We start from the raw sequence: 22,176 nt of genomic DNA, 5'->3' as shown, positions 1-22,176 counted from the left end.
GTGTTTCTGTGACGTTTTGGGATATTTTTTATATATATTTATGAAGGGGTATTTTAGCCTAATTTACATTGAGCTTCTGCCTGTACCTTTTCAGTCATGTAACAAATGACTTGATCACTGATTAAGATATTACTCAATATTGATACTGGCTAATATGAATGTTACTCTTATAAAGCCATCACCAAAAAGACCCAACAGCACTTTGTGTACATTAAGATTAAGAAATAACACCTGATTTTTTAGTGCTATAATTTTGATATATTTCCATTTGACTGTAATGCGAAATTAAGGTTAACTTTTAAAAAAAAAAAAAAAAAAAAAAAAGCTAATCAAGCACAAATCATCCACGCTGCACAAAGTGTAATTCCAGATTGAGGAAATTATTTTGAAATTTGCCATTTCCAAACTAATGCCATTTTTCATTAAAAAAAAAAGCGTGTAAAAACTTAACAAAACTGTTATTGACCAATTAAAATCTTTTAAAAACTTCAGATGTCAGGTACAACACAAGATTATCATACATTCATATTTAAAATGATACATAACTGAGCACGCCCATTAATTAAACGTGGTTAAATAGAAGTGAGAACGATTGTTTAAAATGACTAAATACTTGTGCAATTAAATTCATCGATGACAATATTACATAAAAAAATAACATTAAGGGTAATGTCAAAACAAGATTATTTAATCTACTGTACAATGCATCTACATTAAAACTTCATTACATGAATACAATAACAGGATGTTAATAGATTATCATCTCAGCAGAGTTATGTCTCGTTTTCTCGTAAAAGAACCCAGTGATGTTGGCAAAGAGGTTTATTAAACCAGCCTATCTAGTTTTGCAGATGGAAACCCTGATCTGAAGACAGACAGAATGAAACCTCTGAGACGGCAAAACAACAACAACAGTCACCAAGGAGCAACAAATAAGAAAAGGAGGACAAGCGTACTTTAACTTTACCACTAGCGTCTTTGTTGCTGTGCATTCAAGTCTGGTTTAATAGGTGTAAACACCTATTAAACTTTTAGCAAAAGGATATGTCAGGGAAAGACAGAAGAGGAATTTAAAGCATAATTGGGTGTGACTGAATCACACCCAATCCGCTGTAATCAGTGTGCAAACAAAGGGAAATCTTTCAGCTTAGATTTACTGTAATTATGCATCAGTTAGCTCAATTATTAAAAATAATTAATAGAAAAAAAACACAAAATGTCAACGCCCAGCAGCTTCAACCTTTGTATTAAGATAAAATACTCAAAGTCCAAAATACATGACCATTTAACCAAGCATTTAACAAAAAATAGAACAGTAACCATACTGGTGCAGCTTTAACAAAAAAAAAACAACGAGTTTATGGTGTGATATAAAAGATATAGGTATATAATTCTCACCTTTTCCTTTACCACAAACCACAGATTCTCTTTAACTTCTTCACCAAGCTCCAACAATGACCACCAAGCTTCCTCTTTGTGCTTATATAGCCCCCGCACCTTCCCTGCCTCCCTCCGTGCCTCAGGAGCTCGTGGAGAAACGAAAGTGAAACTAGAAGCGTTGTTTCATTTCTCCGGAAGAGAGCCCCGCCCTCACAGGACACAGACAGCGTCCTGACCTGTGCGTCTCACCGTCCGGCTGAGACACGACCTCGCCTGAATGTTTCACTTTCCTTTCACCAAAACAAGCATCAGCGAGGAACACATGCCAGGAATAACAAGTTAGCCTGTGCAGGCAACGGAAGACAACAGAAGAAGTGACGAAGCAACAGCGAAAGCTAAACAAACACAAGCGGTGACGTCACATCGAGGGCTTTAAGTTTCACCTTCCCGCTCGCGCCGCCTGACTCACTGCAGCTGTTCAGTGATGCACCACGTGACCTTGTTTCAGCCGCTTAGCTAAAGGAAGGGCAACAGGGTTCAGCACAGAAGCAGCTACGGTTCCCCACTGGCTGAAAGATAGCAAAGCTGTAAAAATATATATACTTTTTTTTTTTAAAAAAGCCCAAATTCTAATGAGGAAGGAGAATGTCAACTTGAAGGATAAAGATGTGAGATAAAATCATAGAGACAAAACATGCAGACTGTAAAGCAGAACAAAGACTCTTCAGGCCCCTTTACAACCCAGAGCTCGTGATTTAAATTATTTTATGCATCCACTGAAAATAGAACTGCGAATAGGTTGTGAACATCTATATACGGCTAATTGAGAGAGTTTTGAATTTATTTATTTTTCATATTTACTTGTAAAGAAGAAGGAAAAAATAATAATGATTTTTATACTGTGCTTAAGGGAATCATGTCTTTGGTTTATGGCAAGCTTTGACAATAAATCTCATTATAGTTGGCTATTACCTAATGAGTCATCTGAAAGTTAACTCATTAGGTAATAGCTACTGTTTCATGACAAACTGAAACCCAGAAGGTTTCAGCTTGTAATGAAGGCTCTTAGAAACAGGACAGATTATTTGGACATGTAACCTTGAAGTCCAGTGAGGTCACTGATGATGTCATCAATGACAAAGAAATTCTCAAGTAGGAATCTCAGTGCTTCAGTCAGGATTAAGACAGCTTTCAGCGAAGAAGATTTGCGAAGAATTTGTGAAGATGTCTAGTTTGAACGCACTCGTACCTTTGTTTATCCCACTGGGTTGGGGGTTGGGATACGCCGTTACCACCGGCATGAAAAAGTTATTAGATTATTGCCTTCCTGAGGAGGACGAAGGAGGTTGTCAGGACTTGCCGGATTCTAAGGACTCGCAGGATTTTGAGGATTTTCAGGAGGAACAAACCAACCCGGCTGTGGAGGTTTGTTCCAAACCAGCGGACATCTTAGGGACTGTAGAATTAGACCCAATCGTGACCCTACCAGAGAGTACCGCAGACAACGGTACTGTCTCCAGACAAACTGACCCGGCTGGGCAGGAGTGTCACGAACCGACGGCTCCGTGTGCGGTTTGTGAGACAGCAGACGGAGACCTGACGACAGGAACAGTACCGAGTTTGACGTACTAAGTTTGAGCAAACCAACCCGGCTGGGGAGGTTTGCTCAAAGTTGACGGAATATCTTGCGTGCCAGAGACGAGCCGCAGAAGCATCTGCCCCGGCTGGGGAAGATGTATCTGCGGCCGACCTTGCAGCCAAGGCTTTTGCTGAATTCACAGCAGAAGCCTTGGCTTCAGTGGTCCCAGCTCTTAGTTCATCAACGAGGTCTCTGAAAGGCACCATTACCAGTGCCTTTGAGGTACCAAGTTCCCCAGCTGGGGAACTTGGTACCTCAAAGGCAAAAAAGAGGTCTTTAAATGGTAGGGTCACGATTTCTTTCGAAATTAACTGTTTACCGGAGGATCATAATTCGGAAGAGAGGGTCGGCTTAGACATGACAGATGGAGGGAAGACAGAGGCTGCAGGATCCAGACAAGTGGGCATGGAACGCTACTGTCAGTTCTCCAATGAACTGAACAGTAGCTGGATGAATGCCGCTTTCCAGAGCCTCCTGAACCTGGGTGTCACCGGACGGTGTCTTGCCCGGGAACGGGTGTTTCTGGAGGCTTCATCCATTCCGTGCTGTGCAAGTCTGATTCTTGCAGCCGTCCGCCATCCGGGCAGACATTTTACAGCAACAGACCTCTCCCCAGCTCTGGTAGAGCTGATGGAGAGAAATCTGTTTTTGGACATGTGTAGGGATTACGCTGTAAAATGTTTGCTGGAGTCCTTGTTAATATGGTTGGACTCACTTGGCGGCGAGACAGACAGAGACTTGTACTGCTCCAACAATTGCTCTGTCTGTCAAACCAGCTGCCTGGAGCTCCTGAGCGATGGCCCCATGGTTGCCCTGCCAGCGGCAACTTTTCCAACTGATTTAGTTACTCTTTTTGACGATTGGTTGGCATTGGGAGGCAGGCGCCGTTGCTCAGGCTGCAACGCTGCCTTGGAGAAGAAGTACCAGTTGGCGGGTAACAACGTTCTGGTGTTTTTTCTCCCGAGGCGGACCAGGATCCATCCAGTGACGGCCAACCAGACTATGGATGTGCCCGCACAGTCTGCCTGCGGGACGGAGCGGTTCTGTCTGTCCTCTGTGATCTGTCAGGGTCCATTGTCGACCCAGTTTTATACGTATTTGATGGGAGAACATAAAATTCTGAAGGCAGAAAATGATCATGTCTTCTCTGCAGATGACCTCTGCAGTGAAGACATGAATCAAACGGGAGTTTTGTACGTATACGAAAAGGTAAGGAGACATCAGTTAGTCACTGATGTCTCAAGTTCTCCAGCCCCTCCTCTCCAAGGCGACCAAGGCGCGTTTGGAGAGGAGCCAAACTTAACTGATTTGGATTATGAGGAAATTCCAAAAGATGCAATTAGTGACCATTTGGAGGCTGGAGAAATCTGACCGGGTCTTATCTAAATTTATGAACTAAAAAGATTAGACAGGTTTCCTGTTTGCAGGTTTCTCTCCGGGCGCTCCGGCTTCCTGCCACAGTCTGACATTACGACTGTTAGTTAATTTGGCTCTAAATTCTGCCTAGTGTGATTAAAACATTTATTTTCTGCCTTCATGGTTTGCATGTTCTCCAATCAGTGGATTCTCTCCGGTTCGGTCCCAAAAGATGACCGTTGGTTTACTTGGCTTTTCTAGTTGACCTTTTCCCCAAGTCTTCTCCCCTCTCGTTTGCTTAAAGTAGTTTTGGCCACTAGGATTTTGACTTAAATCAAACTCCTCTTTCAAATGTGTGCCAAGTTTCATAATTCTTGGATAAATCGTGGCTTGTGGATGATTTTTAAGGATATTCTTGGGTGTGTTGTGGAGGAATTGGGCCACACACACCAAATATTGGACCACATTCCTGTCAGGGAGAGGACAAGGATCGATTTCAGTGAGCTTGGTGCAGCGCGTTCGAAACATGAGTGATAGGTTTAAATTAATAACTTGCATTAACACTAATCATTGTCCTTATGTACAGTTAGACTGTTTAGTTGTAATGCTGTATTGTCTGACCCTCAAATTCCATCTGTAGTGCAAAGTTGCAGCATCTTGCACTCACTCAGTTTTAGTTTCTTCCAGAAATCATTAAGACTAATACTTAGCCGCTTATGAACTATAGAATCAGTCTTCAGCATGTTTTTATTCTTGCTGGTAAAATGCATAGCATATAGTATATTGTGCATAAGTGGCCTTCTTATGCCATGCAGCCTCACAGGCTTCTGTGTGACAGTCTGCAATGTACATTACCAAGTTACTATAGTTACTGACATACGGATAAATAGTGCAAAATATTATCAAACTCATAAGGGATAAAATAAAGCTCTATTTTCAATCGTCCTCTCTTGCAGTTTGAAAGCTGGGAAATGACTGAAATGTGTAACTTATAAATAATGGAGTAGATGACAGATAACTTTCTGATCAAACGTGGCTAACTGAGCAAATACTGAAGGTATTTTTCTACCTGCTGTTACTGCAGCAGCGTCCATGAGTTGGTGCTGTTTAGTCTGCTTGCATGTCTTTGTTTATGTCTCACATAAGCCTGAAAGCAGCCGATCCATCTTGGCTAGCACGTCTAAAACATGCTAACATTAGCAACAGATCACTAAGGTTCTCAACAGTAACAAGCCACTATTTACGTCGGCTGCTTGTTTAAACGTATTAATAAGCAGTCACCTCACCGCTACTTTGAAAACGAAACACTGTTTCACTTATTATTCGCCATTTTTACTCGCTTGAACGCTAGCATGCGAGCAAACTGAAGCTAGCATCATGGTGCGTTCACGTTGTACTACTAACTCGGAAATACAACATCTCCGCTGAAAAACGCAGAAAAGAAATTCTCATTGCGCTCAGTGTAATTATATATATGTGTGTAACTGCTTTTAAACTGTTTCTTTTCTTATATTAGATTTAAAACGGCGTCAACAGCGGGTTGAGACAGGTTGTAAATAAGAGTTGCTTTTTTTCCCCGCACGACATGAACCTAGCATGATGTGAGTGTGTTTTTTTCCGCTTTGAACTTTATCACAGAAAAATCAAAAAGAGCAATTCCTACGAAAATATACTGCTTAAAAATAAAAAAATATAGGGATCACTCAAACAACACAATATAACTCCAAGTAAATCAAACTTCTGTGAAATCAAACTGTCCACTTAGGAAACAACACAGATTGACAATCAATTTCACCTGCTATTGTGCAAATGGAATAGACAACAGGACAAAGTATTCAATGGGAACATTTCATTCATTCAGATCTAGGATGTGTTATTTGAGTGTTCCCTTTATTTTTTTGAACAGTGTAATTCAGGACCGGAAGTGTTTTGAAAATTTATGAAAAAGTGATGCAGGACAACAAGAAAGCCATGTAACGCAAAATGAAGCAATGAAAGAGAAGGAACAATAAAATCTATTCAATAAAAATAACCAGTAGTGAGGGGTCTTACTTTTATCACTATCTGGGCACAAGTCGAGTACTAAACGAGACATACAGATGTCAAATATAAAGGAATAACTTCATATTTTCTTCAAAACGAAGAAAATTCTTTCTCAGGGAAGATGGGAAGGTCTTTTCATATTACTTATTTATATAAAAATTTACTATATCAATCCTTGGTTGTAAAAAAGTGATCTGGGTGAACAGTGACCCTCGAGTTATTTTAATCAGAGCCTGAGGCCGTAGTGAGGGAGAAGATAACTTTATTTACAGCATTAAATTCTGTAGTCGTGCAGGTTTGTAATTTTCCAAAGTCTAGTATTTTGCCTTAGTGGGGCCTATTTAGGCTCTGATGTTTATGATAATCATATTAACAAAATATTTGCTTATATATTTGGCAGAGCAATAATGAAAATGGTTATGGTATTATTATTAATTATTATTATTATTATGTAAAGTATATTGCATTAAGCTGATATGATCAAGTCGTGATGTTGTAATGCCAGAACTTGACCAACAGAGGTCAGTATAACATCAGTGAGTTGCAGTTCACATTCTTTTTTGTTTATGCTTTATTTTTATTTTTTTTTAGTAATTTTTTACTGACTGCCTACATCAGAAACCAGGCCCATAATCATGTGCATTTGCTCTCATTCTGTAAACAACAACTTCAGGCTCCATTTAAAATTCCCAGTGAAAGTCAATGTGAGAGATACTGTTGCCCAAAAAACACGTGCAATGTAAGTTTTTCCGTGATTGTTATTTTCCAATGGAGGGATGCCTGGCTGTTTTCCCACAGAGCAGCATCAATATGTTGTTATTAGCTTCAGCACTGCTATTAGCTTCTACAAGCAGAGTCATAAAAAGAGCGAAAGCCACAAGTTTAAACTCGCCCCATCCCCATTTCCACTAGGTACGGCTGTGTTCCAGAGCACACCCTTACATGCATGTGGCTGATGTCAAACGAAAGGCCAAAAGAGATGGGGACGCACTGATATAATCATGCAAAAACACACACCACTTCGATTAGCATCACATTGTAGAGGTCAAAGTACTTCTTGTTTCCTTTGAACCTGTTTCAAGAGCATTACATAAGAACTGTTTTAATCTAAAGGCCAAAGAAACAAACGGGAAGATCATTTTTTGGGGTAGGGGGTTAAAATTAATTCATTTGAGATTAGCTTGAAAAAGAAAAAAGATCATTACAACCTTCATATTTTGTTACATTTTCAGGTAGTTGTGAAAGGCTGCTGGTCTTATTTCTTTCTTATTTTACCATCTTTCACCTGTGCAAGCATGAGTTAAGCTCCAACTTCCTATGACAATAGAAAAAGTCACCAGAACAATAAACTGTGCAATATTTAGTTAGGGTTAACAGATTAGCGGTTAGCCCCACAATTATCAAACCCAACTGGTTTTCCAACGTGCAGCTGTGATGCTTTCGATTTCTCCCACAAGCTGCAAAGTTAAAACCTGGGAATGATGTCCAATCTTGAGTTGCTAACAGTTTCGCTACAAGAGAGAAAACTGGTCTTCCAACCCGTATTTACAATAAAAGTGATTATATACTTTCAGATGCAAATAAAGGTCGTCATTGTTCTGGGTATGCCTCGGTTTTGATGCTACATTATTAATGTAACTGGACAGAAACCGCTGTACAGTATGTTTAAGTGGATACATCAAATATATCCAATAGACAGAAGAAACATAGCGCTTCCACCAACTTTGTCTACCATTTATATCTGCGCCATATTGTTTCATTGTCAGTCTGAAAAAGTAGATAATGCCAGGGCCATCAATTCTCAATCAATGGTTATTGAAAAGACCTGCACTGTTGAGGCCCTTACATACCCCACAAGAACAGAGAAAAAGTTTTGTTTTCTCCCAAAACACAACGACATTACCCTGTTGTCGTAGTCCGACATTTTGGATCTCTTGCAACTTGTTTTTGACGCATCTGAGGCAGAATGAATGACCAGTCCGGTCAGGAGCTCGAAATGGGCGCGGTCACCAGCAGCTACAGCTGTTTGCTCGGTGACTGAGCACAACAATGAAAAAGTTCTGCTTGTTTCCCCAATTGCAGCTGTAACAAATGACTCAAGTCCTTTCTTTTGTCATGCTGGTTACAAGACTTCCTGTTCTGGTTCCAACGGGAGTCCGAAGAGCAGCTTTGTGCGCATCTGCACTATAAACACTAAGTCCACCAAAAAAGCTGGAAGAGCAGCAGAGAAAGAAAGAGAAGCATAGCTGGAATCCCTGGAGCCCACCAGGAATGCATCAAGGTGTTGTGCTGGGAACCCCTGGAATCCCTCAGCAGATAATATGGAGTCACCCTCTGAAAAAACAATTTAACAAGACTCTTTCTGTCAGCAACACAACTACTGGCTCCATCCGACATAAAACAATCAAACAAAAACACGTCAGTTGCTGACATTTGTACAATGATTCACGATTTCTGCTCTCCTGCTGAAGAGACGCATGCAAATAATATTTCTGCATAAACAAGAGAAGCTCTGCTCATCCCACTCCGTTTCTAATACAACAATGTTCTTCATAGGATCCTTCAGACTCATTTTCTTACTTGAGGCTCTTCTTTAATCCTGTATTTTCTGCTTCCCAAAACCATTTCAAGAACACCAAGTTTGTGGAGCTGAAAGCTCTTCGGGAGTCACTTTGCTTTTGTACAAACACCATTTGTCAAGCTGTGTTGTTCACATTCAATAAACTTCAAATTGGGAAGAAATGGTGTCTCTCTGGAACAGTCGGCTCGTGTTACAGACGACTTTACACTTATGTCCACGAGATTGACATCTGAAAACAAAGCGCTGCTAAAATCATTATATATATTTTTTGCTTTCTGTTTTGTGATTTATGCCATTTGTTACGCTTAAGACCTCTGTTATGTGAGGCAGATGAGCTCTAAGTCTTCAGAAGACATTAGCAAAGTTTGCTAGCATGCCAAACATTTCACAACCTTCAAATTACTACATGCCACTTCTTGTTTATAAGATGAGAACATCCTGACTAACTTTTTGACAGACATACTGACTGTTCTGACAGTGTTAATCTTTACTTCCAGTATTTTAAAGCTCAGTTTCTCTGGAGTCTTTCACGAAACACAAAATGAGACATAAGATGGAAATGGTTTCACAAGAATCTTGTGGGGTTTTTTTCTTTCTTTTAAACACTTAGCATGACAGCTCTTACAACACATTGGCCGACTCTGCTTATTATTATGCAAATTATTAATCCATATTCATGTGCGTGGTATAGTGAACTGACCGTAAACGCCCCTTGATTCAGCTTTGGAGAATTCCCTTCAAACTCATCATGTAAAAATGTCAGACAGGAAGTTACTAACAAGGTTTTTTTTTTAATGGAAGCTGCAGCCTGAGTCATCAAACCGTACCCAGGCAGGTATTTACTCTCAAGGTAGTAAACAAGACAAAACATATAAAATGTGATGCGGTCCAAATCTATCTTTGTATCAATTCTCAGTTATAGAACGATACACTCAAATGACCAGCAGGTCATATTTTGCCAAACCTTGAACACAGAGTTGATGTCAGAAATCCGTCCTGTTCTGCACGCATGCAGCGATGGTAGAAAGAACAACTCAGATTTAACAAGAAATCAGTTTGGGCAGCCAGCTTGTGAGGTCAAAGGAGATGATAAGAGAAAAAAAGGAAGCAAAATACAATAATTAAATAGTAATTTTTAAGAGAAAAATGGAGAGTACAGAGAGTTAATGTAAGGGTGCGTTCACGCCAAACGAGTTTTGAGCATCAGGTGCGTCTGATTTACGGTCAAAGTGTATGTGGAGACGTGTCAGGAGTCGTTGCGGCACGTTTTGAGCGTCTTAACGCAACACAATTTGAAACGATTTGAACTTATGAAGCGTTCAACGAGTCCGACCCTCCACATAGACTTTGAATGTAAACCAGAATCACCTGATGCTCAAAACACTTTTGGTGCGAACGCATCATTAGACACTGTCACAAACAGAAACACAGAGTCAGGTATTCCTTACTTCAGTATCGTCTTTATCTAATAAAAACATCCAGCTCTATATATCAGCTGTACATACTTGTATGAAAAAGTTTCTTGAAGTTGCATGTCAATATAAACTTTTACTTTTCAAACCACTTACTTTCATATTTATAGTAAAAGAACAAACAAAAAAAGGTATGCTGTACATTTGTGTTTATAACTATTTGGCCACACAATTTACACAGGAGACAACTATATCCTGCCCCTAAAGGGAGAATATTAGTTATGAGTTATTTTTTAATTTTTTGCATAAAATTGCCAGGGTTTGTTCTAAAAACCACTGAGTACCTAAAAAATTAAAATGTTACAACTTGAGATGAAAAGCCACCGAACATTTGGTGCTGTGCGAAATCGGTATATTTTGAAACTGTTTTCACAATGTTCAACGAACTCCCAACTCAAAACTGGAGACACAGAGTGCAAGGGTTTTTATTTGTTTTGTACAACTTTCTACAGTATTACACTAAAAAGCACAATGAAAGGACACAGGACTATGAGTTAAACATTTTTTATAAGAGTTTGTATGAAAATCAACAAATATTTTTTTTGGGGAAACATTATTAATGTTCATAGATACATTCTTTTAAGGCCATTATGTAAGTGCTTAGGAAAAGCAGGTATTTATAGAATTCCAGCTGCTCAGGATTTAACATGCCTGGCATTTTTATTGGATACAAGTCGCTTACTTCAAGTAGAAATCCTTGCCACTTTACTACAGATGAGCATAGAAAACTTATGCTGCATCTTCATATGTGCTAAGAAGGCGTGTTATGTACGCCTTTCTTCGCCATCTGAACTTTAGCGTGGATGAGGTTTTTAGATGTTCTTCAACACAGAGAAATACTACAGCTCAACATGTCTTCTTCATTTTCCAAAGAGCAACATTATCCCAAAAAAATTTCAAAATATGTGAAAGGTCAATCTCACATGCCTTGCACCATATGAGTAATGAGCTGTGAGGAATGCTGTTACATCACACCAGTAAAATGCGTGCAGCTTTTGAAGGCAAAGTGAAACACCACGCAACAACAGGACCGCCTGAGCCATAAAACAAAACCTAGCTCTTAAAAATCTTCTGGTCCGGCTTAAAGGGATTGAGTTATCCCTTTAAGCCGGACCAGAAGATTTTTTCAGCTGAGGTTGTCTGCAGCAACTCTCAGCAACAGTTCTGTTGCCTGTGTCAATCAGATGACATACAGCAGTGAGTTTGTAGAAAAATTTAAAGTGGTTAAAAGCTAACCAATAGGCCAAGGTGAAGAGCTAACTGCTATGGTTCGGTGAAAAGCTAAGCTGACAAACTATAGTAGTTAAAGTGTTTCAGTGATATTATAAATGTCTTAAATGCTAAGAGATCTTTTTTATTCCCGGGTAACGTCACTTAACATAGTTAGCTTGGTTATTGAAGACAATACTGCTATCCTCACTGGTTTTCCAAATCTCTTCTGCAAAACCAGTAGAAATGTTGGTTTTAGGTATTTTCCCAGTTCCACTTACCTGGTAAGCTCTGACTTCCCTGGCAAAACGGATCACAATGTTGAGCGTTTGTTTGTTTTGTTTTTTTTTGTTTTTGAAACTTTGTTAAGTGACAGAAGAAAAGGTCAAAGTTTGAACTACTCTCGATACAATATTGAATTTTTCAGTCACTCGTCTAACATACACTGCACTAAACTTCAACTGCAGTTTAGTGCAGTTGAAGAGCAACTGCACTAAACTGGTTTAATTCCAGTTGAATTTATAGTTCACGTCTTTCATTTTTTCCTTGAACACGGCGTCAAAGTGCTGAGCCTCATCTGGCGTCAGCAAGTTCCTCCAGTCTCCGGCGACTCCTGAAATAAATCACAAAAGACGTGGAACCTTTTGGAATTTTTTTCTTTTTAAAGGAAAATGCTGAATTTATCTCATCGGTTATGGAAAGCAATTTGTGCACAAATGTGATATGACTAAGTCTCTTTGACTTTTATTTCTAAAGTTGCGTGCGTCTTTAATACACTTGAGTTGAGATGGAAATCATTTCAGTAACAAATAAAAATGAGATTATTCATGCGTCAAAATTCTACAATTCACATAGCTCTATTTTTTTAACCACATATATTTAGTATGCGTCATTTAATCAGGACAGAGATGGAACAGTTCAATGACAAATAAAGAATAAGATATCTAGTTTGAGCAAGACACAAACAGCAAAACCATCAAGACAGCCATAGTTGTTGTTTGTGAGCATAAAGTTTATCTTAAGACAAACTTTCTGGGAACAGTTTCCAGTTTGTAACGCCTGCTTTTTATATCAAAACATCTACTTATATATGCAAATCCTATTAAATCATTGGTCAAGTTCTCCAGATTGTCCTCCTCCATGTTTGAAGATAATAATTTTATCTCCTGTAACTGTGTTTCCAGAGAAACTTTTTGACTTCATTAATATTCGTTAAGCTCTCAATCAACAATCATGGAATGAATACTTGGGTAAAAATGAGACTTGCACAATTGCTGCACAACGAGACGATTCCTCTGACGACACCTTATGTTGGAAGGCTCAACATAAGGTTGGTTCTCTGATGTGCAGGAGCACATCAGAGAACCAATGTGGATTGGACCCATGGTAAGAATTACGTCAGTCTGAATGCTGCTAGACATATAGCTCTAGGAAACATAAGACCACTTAGAATTATCAGTTTCTCTGATTTTACTTTTAAAGGTATATGAGTAAAATGAACATTGATCCTACATTCTATAAACTACTGACAACAGGTCTCTGAAATTCCAAGCAAAAATTTAGTATTTGCAGAAAATGAGAAATAGTCAAAATAATGAAAAAGATGCAATGCTTTCAGACCTGAAATAATGCAAAGAAAACAAGTTGATATTCATTTAGAAAAACGATAGTGCTGTTTTAACTCAGGAGGAGTTCACAAATCAATATTTGGTGGAATAACCATGAGATTTTCAATGGGGTTCAGTGTAGTGGGATCTTCATTGTTTCCAGAGCTGTATAGTGTTAAAATTTACAGAATTAGTCACAAGCAGCCATTCATCAATTTGACAAAGTACTTTTAAATTTGTCTGTGGCGTGCTGGTTTGCTAGGTCTCCAAGCTGTTACTTGAAACCTTTTCTTTTGATTTTAACCTCCTTTCTGGATGAATCACCAGTTAAATCTATATGTTATAAACTCACCCAGAGCATTTATTAATACTTTAGTTGTGGGAATTCATCATGTCATACAATATATCAAAACAATGTCACCACTCCTGTTACTTTTGACAGCTTTTTCAGCTGACTTGAGATTCTTAGCTTTGAAGGGCATTTTAAAATTAGGAGTATTTACAAATTCACTGTACTAAATAATCCAAACCAGTTTTAACTGGTATGAAAACCAGGAATCTAAAACTGATTCCCGTTCCACCACTAGGGGGCTGTGCTAATTACAAAAACTCACCTTTGCGAAGGAACTGACTCTTTGTTTGGTCCATGAATTCCTGGGGCACCACCGAATAGTTGGACATAGGGTTATTCTTCATGTTTTTGAATAAACACTTGTCGGCTATCTTCTCCAGAACTTCGGGCTCCAAAGGCTTCCCCAGGAACTGAGCGATCCTGCTCACAGAGTCGCTCAGGTCCTGCTGCACAGGAAGGCACAACGCAGCTCCATTTTAGATATCGGTTCATGTTCACAGATAGTTTCATGGCAAGACTCGCTATTCCCCACTATTCAAAAACCAGAAACAACAACAAAAGAAAAAGTGCTCTGCTGTCACCTTTGCCATCTCCTCGTAGGAGATGTACATGATCTGCAGTTTCTCTTTCGCAGTCAGCCAGCCTTTCACATGGTCAAACCAGGAGCCAAAAATAACTGGAGAAAAAATAACAGATTCTCACATTATTTTTCAGTTTTGAAACACAGACTTATACTCTGTAACATTTTAACAGTGCATGCAGCATGAAGCTCCATAGAGACAGTGACCTTTTCCCGTGAGGAACTTCTGGAGGAACTCGCTCTGCGGACCCGGTTTCACCAAGAACGAGGTGCTGTTGTAGTAGTGGAAGGCAGATGTGAACACATCTTTGGGGTTCCTCATGACGTAAACCACCTGCAGTGATGGTACAACAGTCAGTGTGGAAACTTGGCAGAAAATGTATTCCAACCTGTTTTATGTAATCTCTGTGTGTTATTTACAATGTGTCTCCAAAGTACAGAGTATAGAGTTTTTTAGCAAAACCCTCTGGTTTGTAGATTTATTTGTTTGTCATTTCAAAATCACAAAATTAGACATTTCTTCTAACCCAAAATGTTCAAAAGTGAAATTTCCTCACATTTTTTATCAATTATTTTACCATGCAAAAACTGGAATAAGATGGCTTAAATTATTTTAAAAATTCATGGAGTACAGAAACAGATCATACAATTCTGAATTTTTGTATTTCTCAATGAGTTGTAAAAAATTTTTTGATCGTTTTCTTCAAAAAGATGCAATCCAAATATTTAAATAATTAAAAAATTTGAATCATACTGAAAGTAGTGATGCACCGATTCGATATTAGTATCTGTATCAGTTCCAATATCGAGAAACATCCTAGATTGGTTATCGTAACAATGCCCCCATAAGGGCAACTCTATTCAGTCTAAGTCTATGTTTTGTGCTCTGAGCGACATCATACTTTTATTATTTATTTCATTTAGCATTTCTAATCGATCGAAGCTTCTGTACCATTTGAAACGTTTATTGCGGTTTATTTTTACATGTTTGAGCTATGTCAAGAGCTAACAGATTTTGTAATTCAGTACATTTATGTTTGTTTAAAAAAAGGAAATGTTTTAAGTCAACTGGAGCACTGTTTTTGTTATTAACCGATGCTAAAGATGGGAAAAAATAAGTTTTCAATAACACCCAGAGAGGACTTTATTAGCTTACTAAAGTAGTAGCAGAGCAGTGATCCCAACCACAGACTCAGTGGCAGGTTTACCTTTGGTTTTACTTGAAAGAAGGACGGCGGCATCATGTCATAGTGGAAGTGCGTGGTGAACAAGCGAGGAGATGGCCGCTCTTCAAGCTTCAGTATGGAGGCCCGGGTCTCCTCCAGCCAGGGAACGCGGTCCCAGTTAGGCAGTGTCTCAACGGAGGCTGGATCCCCTCCACTTACGATCAGGGGAAGAATTTCCTGCATCCAAGTTGTCCCTACACAAAGAAAACAAGGTAGCAGCCTTTTTTTAATCTCATTACTATTAGCAAATATTTAAACCCAGGACAACTGTGCTGAATATCACCATGTTTCACATAGTTTTTATTAAAGAACGCTGAGAAAATCCACCAAACTGGATGGATAACTTGAATTAAAGGAAGAAGATTCCCCTTTCAGCTTTTCTTTCGTTAGATTTGTAGATTATGACAAACTGATTCATTTCAATTGGATTCTAATCCTGATCCAAACTCTTTTCCTTTTTCTTTCCAAAAATTAGGATCAACACAGCTCATTTAAAATTTATCCTGTAGCTTTTAAATTATAATCGCTGTGAAATGTTTTGAGATTAATGTTAACATGGCCAAGCTTTCACATGCAACAACAATGGAAACACAGCCTCGGAGCTAGCCGATGTAGATCAAAGTTAACGGAAAATGCTACTGCTTTTTTTCTCCATGGTTTCAAGTTTTGCGTCTGAAGCTTTGCATTATTTGCATTTTACTGTTTAAAAAGGAAAAAAAAAAACTATGTCACAGCCACAATTCAAAAGTGTATTTCCCCCATACCTCCTCTGCAGTTGGTGCATTGCTGCTGCATCGTTACACCACCACCCTGCAGGCCTGCCACTGCAGCGTTTGACTTGTTTTTAGAGATTTTGCAAGGATTTATCCACAAAGGCCGCCTTTCAAAAACAAGAAGTGAAAATATAGTTTTCTAAAAATGTTTAATCAATCAATCAATCAAATTTTATTTGTATAGCACATTTCAGCTACAAGGCATTTCAAAGTGCTTTACATCATAAACACAAAGGCATGCAACATAGAATAAAATACCAAGTTTTTTTTTTTTTTTTTCCTTCTTCCCCTCTTTCTTCCCTTTCTTCCCCCTTCCCTTTGACACGGAATTTAAGCGCCTGTTACCGCCGGACTCCGCCGTCCGTTTAACCACGGGTATTCGCCGGGCCCGGTTGCCCGGCAAATATGTTAAAAACATCCTAATTTACATAAACTGTGTCATGATATAAATATGAATAGTATACTTTAATATGAATCTAGAACTTTGGAGAGCGGGCCTTAGAAAATCCACTTCAGAACCACTGGAACTGGAACGCATCAAAATTCTAAGTTATTAAGCAAAACGTTAATTAGGCAACCTAAATTAGATATGATCAATATACATCAAGACTGAAATGTCCAGCAGATGTCCATGAATACTGTAGCTACCAGTAGTCTTTTTTCCACAATACGACTATATTGTGGAGAACAGATGGGCACACAAGAAGATTGCTATGCCTAATATATCCTGCTTTATGGAAGGTATATCATTTGAGGCATGAAGATAATGTATCAAAACAATTCTGCTAATGTTGCATACAGCTGTGTCCCAGCTAATGGAGGTGCTAGCTTTAGCTCTTTTCACTTCATAGTCCTCTGACATGGCTGCAAAGACAATTAGCCTCAGCTTTTGTACAAGTCCTGCAACAATGGGTGCTTACATACAGTAAATGAAGAAAGAAGGGCCTTGTCCAGCCAGTTTGTGACTGAAGCATGGTTTTTACTATAATGGCATGCGACTTGTGTCCTACTACTTCCACCATTACAACACACGCAAACTTGTTTACCTTCAAGGTGCAACGAAAGCAGGTTAACCTCAACCCCTGCTTTCTATTCAGGACTTTACTCAGCATAGATTGTTTACCGGTATCATGGGACGCCACATTTGAAAGTAATGTTTCAAAACCACTAAAACGTCCTGTCATGCAATATCTGCTCTTAAAGGTTCTTTTAATAAAATGCCTGACAAAGAACATGATGAACCAGTTTTGTTAGCTGTATAGAGTCATCTAGCATGTTTATCTCTCAGTAGCTGCATTTCCACTGACCGTACAACAGCGCAACTTGACATTTCGAAAATAAAATTGTTTCACGGAAACACAGCAATTTGGCTTTTTGATTCAAGAAGAGGAGGACGTTCTTTTGCCATATTAAAATGTGTTTATTTCTCATAACCGCAACGGAAACACATTTTTCGTACGACACAAGTTACATCATCAAACAACCGGATGTTGTCACTGACACAAACCACAATGAAGAAGACGACAGGAAGTAGTTGGAGGATGATGGCAGTTTAAATAAAATTTAAATGGCTTATCGCACATACAAACGTATTCACGTGTCATTTTAATTGTGTCTCTTTTTTAATAGAAACACCGCAATTGCGACACTGGTGTTTTTTCAACATTAGCGGAATGGAAATGCAGCTGTGGACGTAGTTGCATGGCGGAAATTACGTCATTTTGTTTCATTTGGATTCACAGGGAATCCTGAACCTCCTCTGATTCACAGAGAGCTCTGTGCGAAGTGTTGTGTGATTGGTTGGAAGTTTGTGGCAGTGTTTTATGCAGAAATGTCCTCCAACAGCAAGGTTCATATTCTGTTTCAACTAATCTGCTTCCACTATCTGGCTTTTGTATACGCAGGTGACGACGTAGACTCCTTTGACGAACGTTTCTCTGACATACATTTGTATGATTCTTTTATGAATAACTATAACATTATTAAAAGGCAAACATCCCACAATCCTGTGTCCACCAGATAAACTGTTAGACTTCAGAACCTTGTTCCAGGTTGTAAGAACACATACATTGTGTGGAAACCAAACTAGCACTCAAAGATGAAGCTACAGTTAGCAAGCAATGAAACAAAAGAATAATCGTAAATTATTTTGAAATGCTATCACATTTTTTTCAAGGTTACACACCATAATGTAACTTTACACCAATGCTACTGTTTTTCACAACTTCCCCATAAAAGGTAAGATATTACTTTATCAAATAATTTTCATGGTTGAATTTTGTTTTAAATTAGAAATTTTAGGGCTCCTGAGGAGTTCAGCAACGGTTGCTTGTCTGAGAAATAAATCTATGGATTTTATGAAATGGTTCGCCATGTGAATGGATGTTACTGTTTAGAAGACACCTAATCTCGTTGGAGTTTATGGCAATGAAGATTACTGGGTTTCTTTTTTAAGCAAATGAATAATCTCAGGACTGAGCACACCTTTAGCTTTACAAAGAACCAATATCTGGTTGCATACTGTGAGCTCTTACATGGGGAGACAAAAAGAGTAGAGAAAAAGGAGAGGGAAGGCTGAACAGAGTATTGAAAGAAACAGATTAAGCTCTCAAAGAGCCCCGTTATACTGTCCTGTCCCTAAAAGCTAAGAAAACCCAAAAGAATAACTGTACTGTATAACGGCTGTGAAAGAAGAAAACTTCTGTCCTCTGGAATCATGATAGTTTCTGCTTACGAAACTGGAACTTGAATAATAAACAGACAAAGTTTACAGCTGCCAGCTGTAATCAGTGAAATGGTATTCAAGATAAATGATGACAGAAGCACTGAATAAATGAAATAGAAACTCATCCAAATGGATGAGTTCTATTGATTTCTATTGAGTTCTTATAAGCCTGGTGGGCCACCAGGCTTCACTAGTGCCCCACAGCATTGCTTATTTTTTTAATTTTTTAAAATGTTTTTTTAAAGCATTTTTAAGACTTTATAGTTCGTTTTCAGGTATTAATATTCCAATTTTTTAACACCACATAATTATCAAGTGATATTTTCAAATTTCCTTCCAACTTTATACATTTTTTAACTAGAAAACATGACTGGCTGCTGGATGAATGACTGCCCTAGCACCCAACCAGAATGGCAATACGTGGAAGTGCCAATAATCTCAAAAAGCAAGAACAGATGCCGAGCAAAGCCATTGGCATCTATTGCTTTTGAGAGGCTTGCAAAGTCATTTCTACGGCTTTGGGACTCAAGCAAGGGAGAAATTTTCTTTCTTCCTTCGGGAGAAACTTCTTTTTTTTTTGTTCTCTTGCACAAAAAAAACCATTACTTTAAGAACAGACACACTTGGGTAATGAGGAAGGATTTTCGACTCAGAAAGAAACCAATAAGTCCACATTAGAATAGCTCAAATACACAGCAAACAAACAAACCCCACATTAATTAACAAATCTTGGTCTGACCAAGTCAAAACCTGGACCTAAATCCAACTGAGGTTGATGTGCATGTTGTAAAAATCAAATTAGGTCAAATTAAAACAATTCTGGCCAAAAACTCTAGTATAGTGATGTGCAACACTCAGAATTACATTTCATATTTAATTAGGTTACCTTTAAATTATGTTAAAATGTATTTGATGGTCATTCAGAGTCATCTCCATGTGAAAAGACAATTATTTGTGTGTGTGTGTTTATGTGTGCTCTTGTTTTTGATACAGTTTAAGGACCTTTTTTTCTAACAGATACTAACTGCTCTTTATGAGGACGAGGAGTTTTTAGGTCAGTTTGAATTGAGTTTAGGTTGAGTTGAGGGCTACACAACTTAACCTGGTGATGTCTATGTTTAGGGTAAGGGTCGATGTTAGGCTATATTAATGAAAGATGAACGAAAGCAAGGGTGTAACTGTGTGTTGCAAGAGGAGCTGGGGGGATGAGAGGGGAGCGCTGGCGCACCCACGTCATAGGAAGTTACGCCTATGAATGAAAGTCAATGCAAAGTCCCTATAAATATAGACTGTTGTGTGTGTGTGTAGAAAAGATACAGTTTATGTTTCAACACGTTGTAAATGTCCTGTCATTTGGCACACCGTGACCTTGTGCCTTTAAGGAACTCTTCATCTCTGATGGTGACGGTAGAACTACAATGAAACGCTCCCTCAGGAAAACCCTGAAAACCCTGAGGGAGCGTTTCTCGAGTGGAAAGTCAAATTCTTGGTCAGTTTTGTATAAATTATCGAAACACCTCACTATTTACGCGTTTATCTTGCAGTCTGATTAAAAATATATTTTTTTAAGCCTTTAAATAGTTTAAATACCCTCTCTTCTATTTACGACACTCACCTGACTTGGGGTACGTTGCGATGACAACGTCGTCAGGACGAAACGTAAACTCTTCGTAGTACTTGAGGCTCTCCGGTGTGTGCACCGCTTTAGGTACATAGACTCCCTTGTACAGAGTGTAGAGGTCCGCTTCGGTCATGGTTCCGCGCAGAGTGAACGGAGCCCAGTGTGTGCGGTTCGGGCAGCTCCGAGCTGAACACTGCTGCACTTTGTCTGAACTTTGCTGGTACTAATGAGGAGGTTGGGACTATAAACCCTTCCGGTCTCTCGGAAGAGGCGACGGCTTTATGTTATGTTTCTGAAACATAACACAAAGGTATGTGCTCACAGTTTTCAGTTCTCCATCTTTTAACCATATATGTGTGGAAATTAATTGTGGGTGCTTTGTATGTTTACAGTGCTTTGCAAAGGTTTTCACACCCTCTGAAGTGTTTCACGTTTCCTCTTACAAACACAACCCTGAATATGACTTTTGAGGCTTTTTGTGGAAGTCATAAACGGCCCAAGCCATAAGGGCTTGGGCCGGGATAGGGGATAGGGCATCCCATAAATGCTTTGAGTTTGATCACAAACCATTTATCTGACATTTTTGTATTTATTGAGAACACGAGTACTACTAAATTTGAATGTTTAAGCACAGATACATTTAAAAAGGCAGAACATTTTTTGGCTGCTTATTTTGTAAGGGTTCAAACAACTGGTTATTTTAGCCACAGTTCTCTGGATCAGTCTGGGTTTAGCATTTTTGACTGTGTGCGACTGTTTATTGTCTGTCTTGGCAACAAACTCTCAGAGTGTATATTCAGCCAACAAGATGACCTTCTTTGGTCAAATAGCTTTCACAGGCATGTTCAGAGAAGGATAAGTATACTCACAACTTAGTTCACTTCTGATGGACATTTTATTCTTAATTTTTAATACCAATTCTCTTCCTATTGGCAGTTTATTTCTAGGGTGCATTAAAATTGACAGCACCAGGCCTCTCACATCCCTAGTGAATGTCTCACATGGGACTGACCAATGTATGGATTCCAATAGACTGAGAGTCCATTTTATGGTCTCATCAAACCATAAAAGTTATTAATTCCAAAGTCCTATGGAGAGGCAGGTATCACAAGACCAGAAGAAAAATATGCTTGAAGAAAAACAGGGACAATGAAGACAATGATAACGTCATGAGACCCAAATGTGTGTTCAGAGGACAATGTAAGATGTGTTGTGAGAGTTGGGGGTAGTGAGGTTCTTTATCGATTGGGTCACGATTCCTCGCAATTTGGTTGTCGTGATACGGATGGCAGTTCATTGCACCAGCAACTTGAAGACGATCGCTAACAAATGACCAGAACACCTTCCCTGCTCTGTCCGCTTTAATCAAACTAGTTCGTTCGTCTAGAAAGTCAGATTCATTTGGGGAATTGTGAATGTGCAATTGAACTCTGACGTGGACCAAACATTAAACTCTGGTGTGCCTGCAAATCTAAGTCTCTGTTTGAATGCAAACAGACCACTCTAAAAATAGGAAGCTGACTAAAGAATAGAGCATTCTGGGTAAATACAACCATCCAGCACTGGACAGTCATTTGCCAGAGACAAAAGAAAAATCCTACAACTGCTAAAT

At 38.9% G+C, this 22,176-nt stretch overlaps 3 protein-coding genes across 6 annotated transcripts in view; 1 reads left to right on the top strand and 2 right to left on the bottom strand.

Annotated features, from left to right (window-relative positions):
- wu:fj29h11 (uncharacterized) overlaps positions 1–5,791 on the bottom strand; it is a 40,063-nt gene extending 34,272 nt beyond the window's left edge. Inside the window, exon 1 of one of the 2 annotated variants that reach the window (XM_055057551.1) lies at positions 5,445–5,791. The gene's annotated coding sequence lies outside the window, so the exon portion shown is untranslated. Of the gene's footprint in view, positions 1–1,398; positions 1,936–5,444 lie in introns of those variants that run through there. The other variant, XM_055057550.1, reaches the window with a different exon arrangement.
- On the top strand, positions 3,437–4,895 carry LOC129377538 (uncharacterized). Its single transcript, XM_055057552.1, has 2 exons — positions 3,437–4,737; positions 4,784–4,895. The coding sequence occupies exon 1, from the start codon at positions 3,470–3,472 to the stop codon at positions 4,388–4,390; it is 921 nt and encodes a 306-aa protein (XP_054913527.1). The 5' UTR covers positions 3,437–3,469; the 3' UTR covers positions 4,391–4,737; positions 4,784–4,895.
- Positions 5,792–10,872: 5,081 nt separating the features above from the next.
- Positions 10,873–20,771, bottom strand: LOC129377536 (sulfotransferase 2A1-like). 3 transcript variants are annotated; one of them, XM_055057548.1, is made up of 7 exons: positions 20,559–20,648; positions 16,210–16,325; positions 15,428–15,639; positions 14,427–14,553; positions 14,221–14,315; positions 13,902–14,085; positions 10,873–12,293 (listed from the first exon to the last, which is right to left on the bottom strand). In XM_055057548.1, the coding sequence occupies exons 2-7, from the start codon at positions 16,238–16,240 to the stop codon at positions 12,184–12,186; spliced, it is 759 nt and encodes a 252-aa protein (XP_054913523.1). In that variant the 5' UTR covers positions 16,241–16,325; positions 20,559–20,648; the 3' UTR covers positions 10,873–12,183. The 3 variants fall into 3 exon arrangements, with proteins under 3 accessions (XP_054913523.1, XP_054913521.1, XP_054913522.1); XM_055057546.1 differs by lacking the exon at positions 16,210–16,325 and having other exon boundaries at positions 20,559–20,771; XM_055057547.1 differs by lacking the exon at positions 16,210–16,325 and having other exon boundaries at positions 13,902–14,082; positions 20,559–20,771.
- Between the last annotated feature and the right edge of the window lie 1,405 nt (positions 20,772–22,176).

The sequence above is a fragment of the Poeciliopsis prolifica genome, unplaced genomic scaffold (assembly GCF_027474105.1).
Source record: "Poeciliopsis prolifica strain line A6 unplaced genomic scaffold, Auburn_PproV2 SCAFFOLD048, whole genome shotgun sequence".
NCBI lineage: Eukaryota > Metazoa > Chordata > Actinopteri > Cyprinodontiformes > Poeciliidae > Poeciliopsis > Poeciliopsis prolifica.
This window is presented reverse-complemented; position numbering and strand designations above follow the sequence as displayed.

Bases quoted from the DNA above. Each gene is read 5' to 3' on its own strand.
- LOC129377536 (XM_055057546.1), bottom strand. From the start codon at position 20,697: ATGACCGAAGCGGACCTCTACACTCTGTACAAGGGAGTCTATGTACCT. The intron at 14,316-14,426 runs GTCACTGTCTCT...TTTTTTCTCCAG, and splicing joins GAAGTTCCTCACGGGAAAAG to TTATTTTTGGCTCCTGGTTT. The intron at 14,086-14,220 runs GTGACAGCAGAG...CTTCCTGTGCAG, and splicing joins CCTACGAGGAGATGGCAAAG to CAGGACCTGAGCGACTCTGT.
- LOC129377538 (XM_055057552.1), top strand. From the start codon at position 3,470: ATGAATGCCGCTTTCCAGAGCCTCCTGAACCTGGGTGTCACCGGACGG.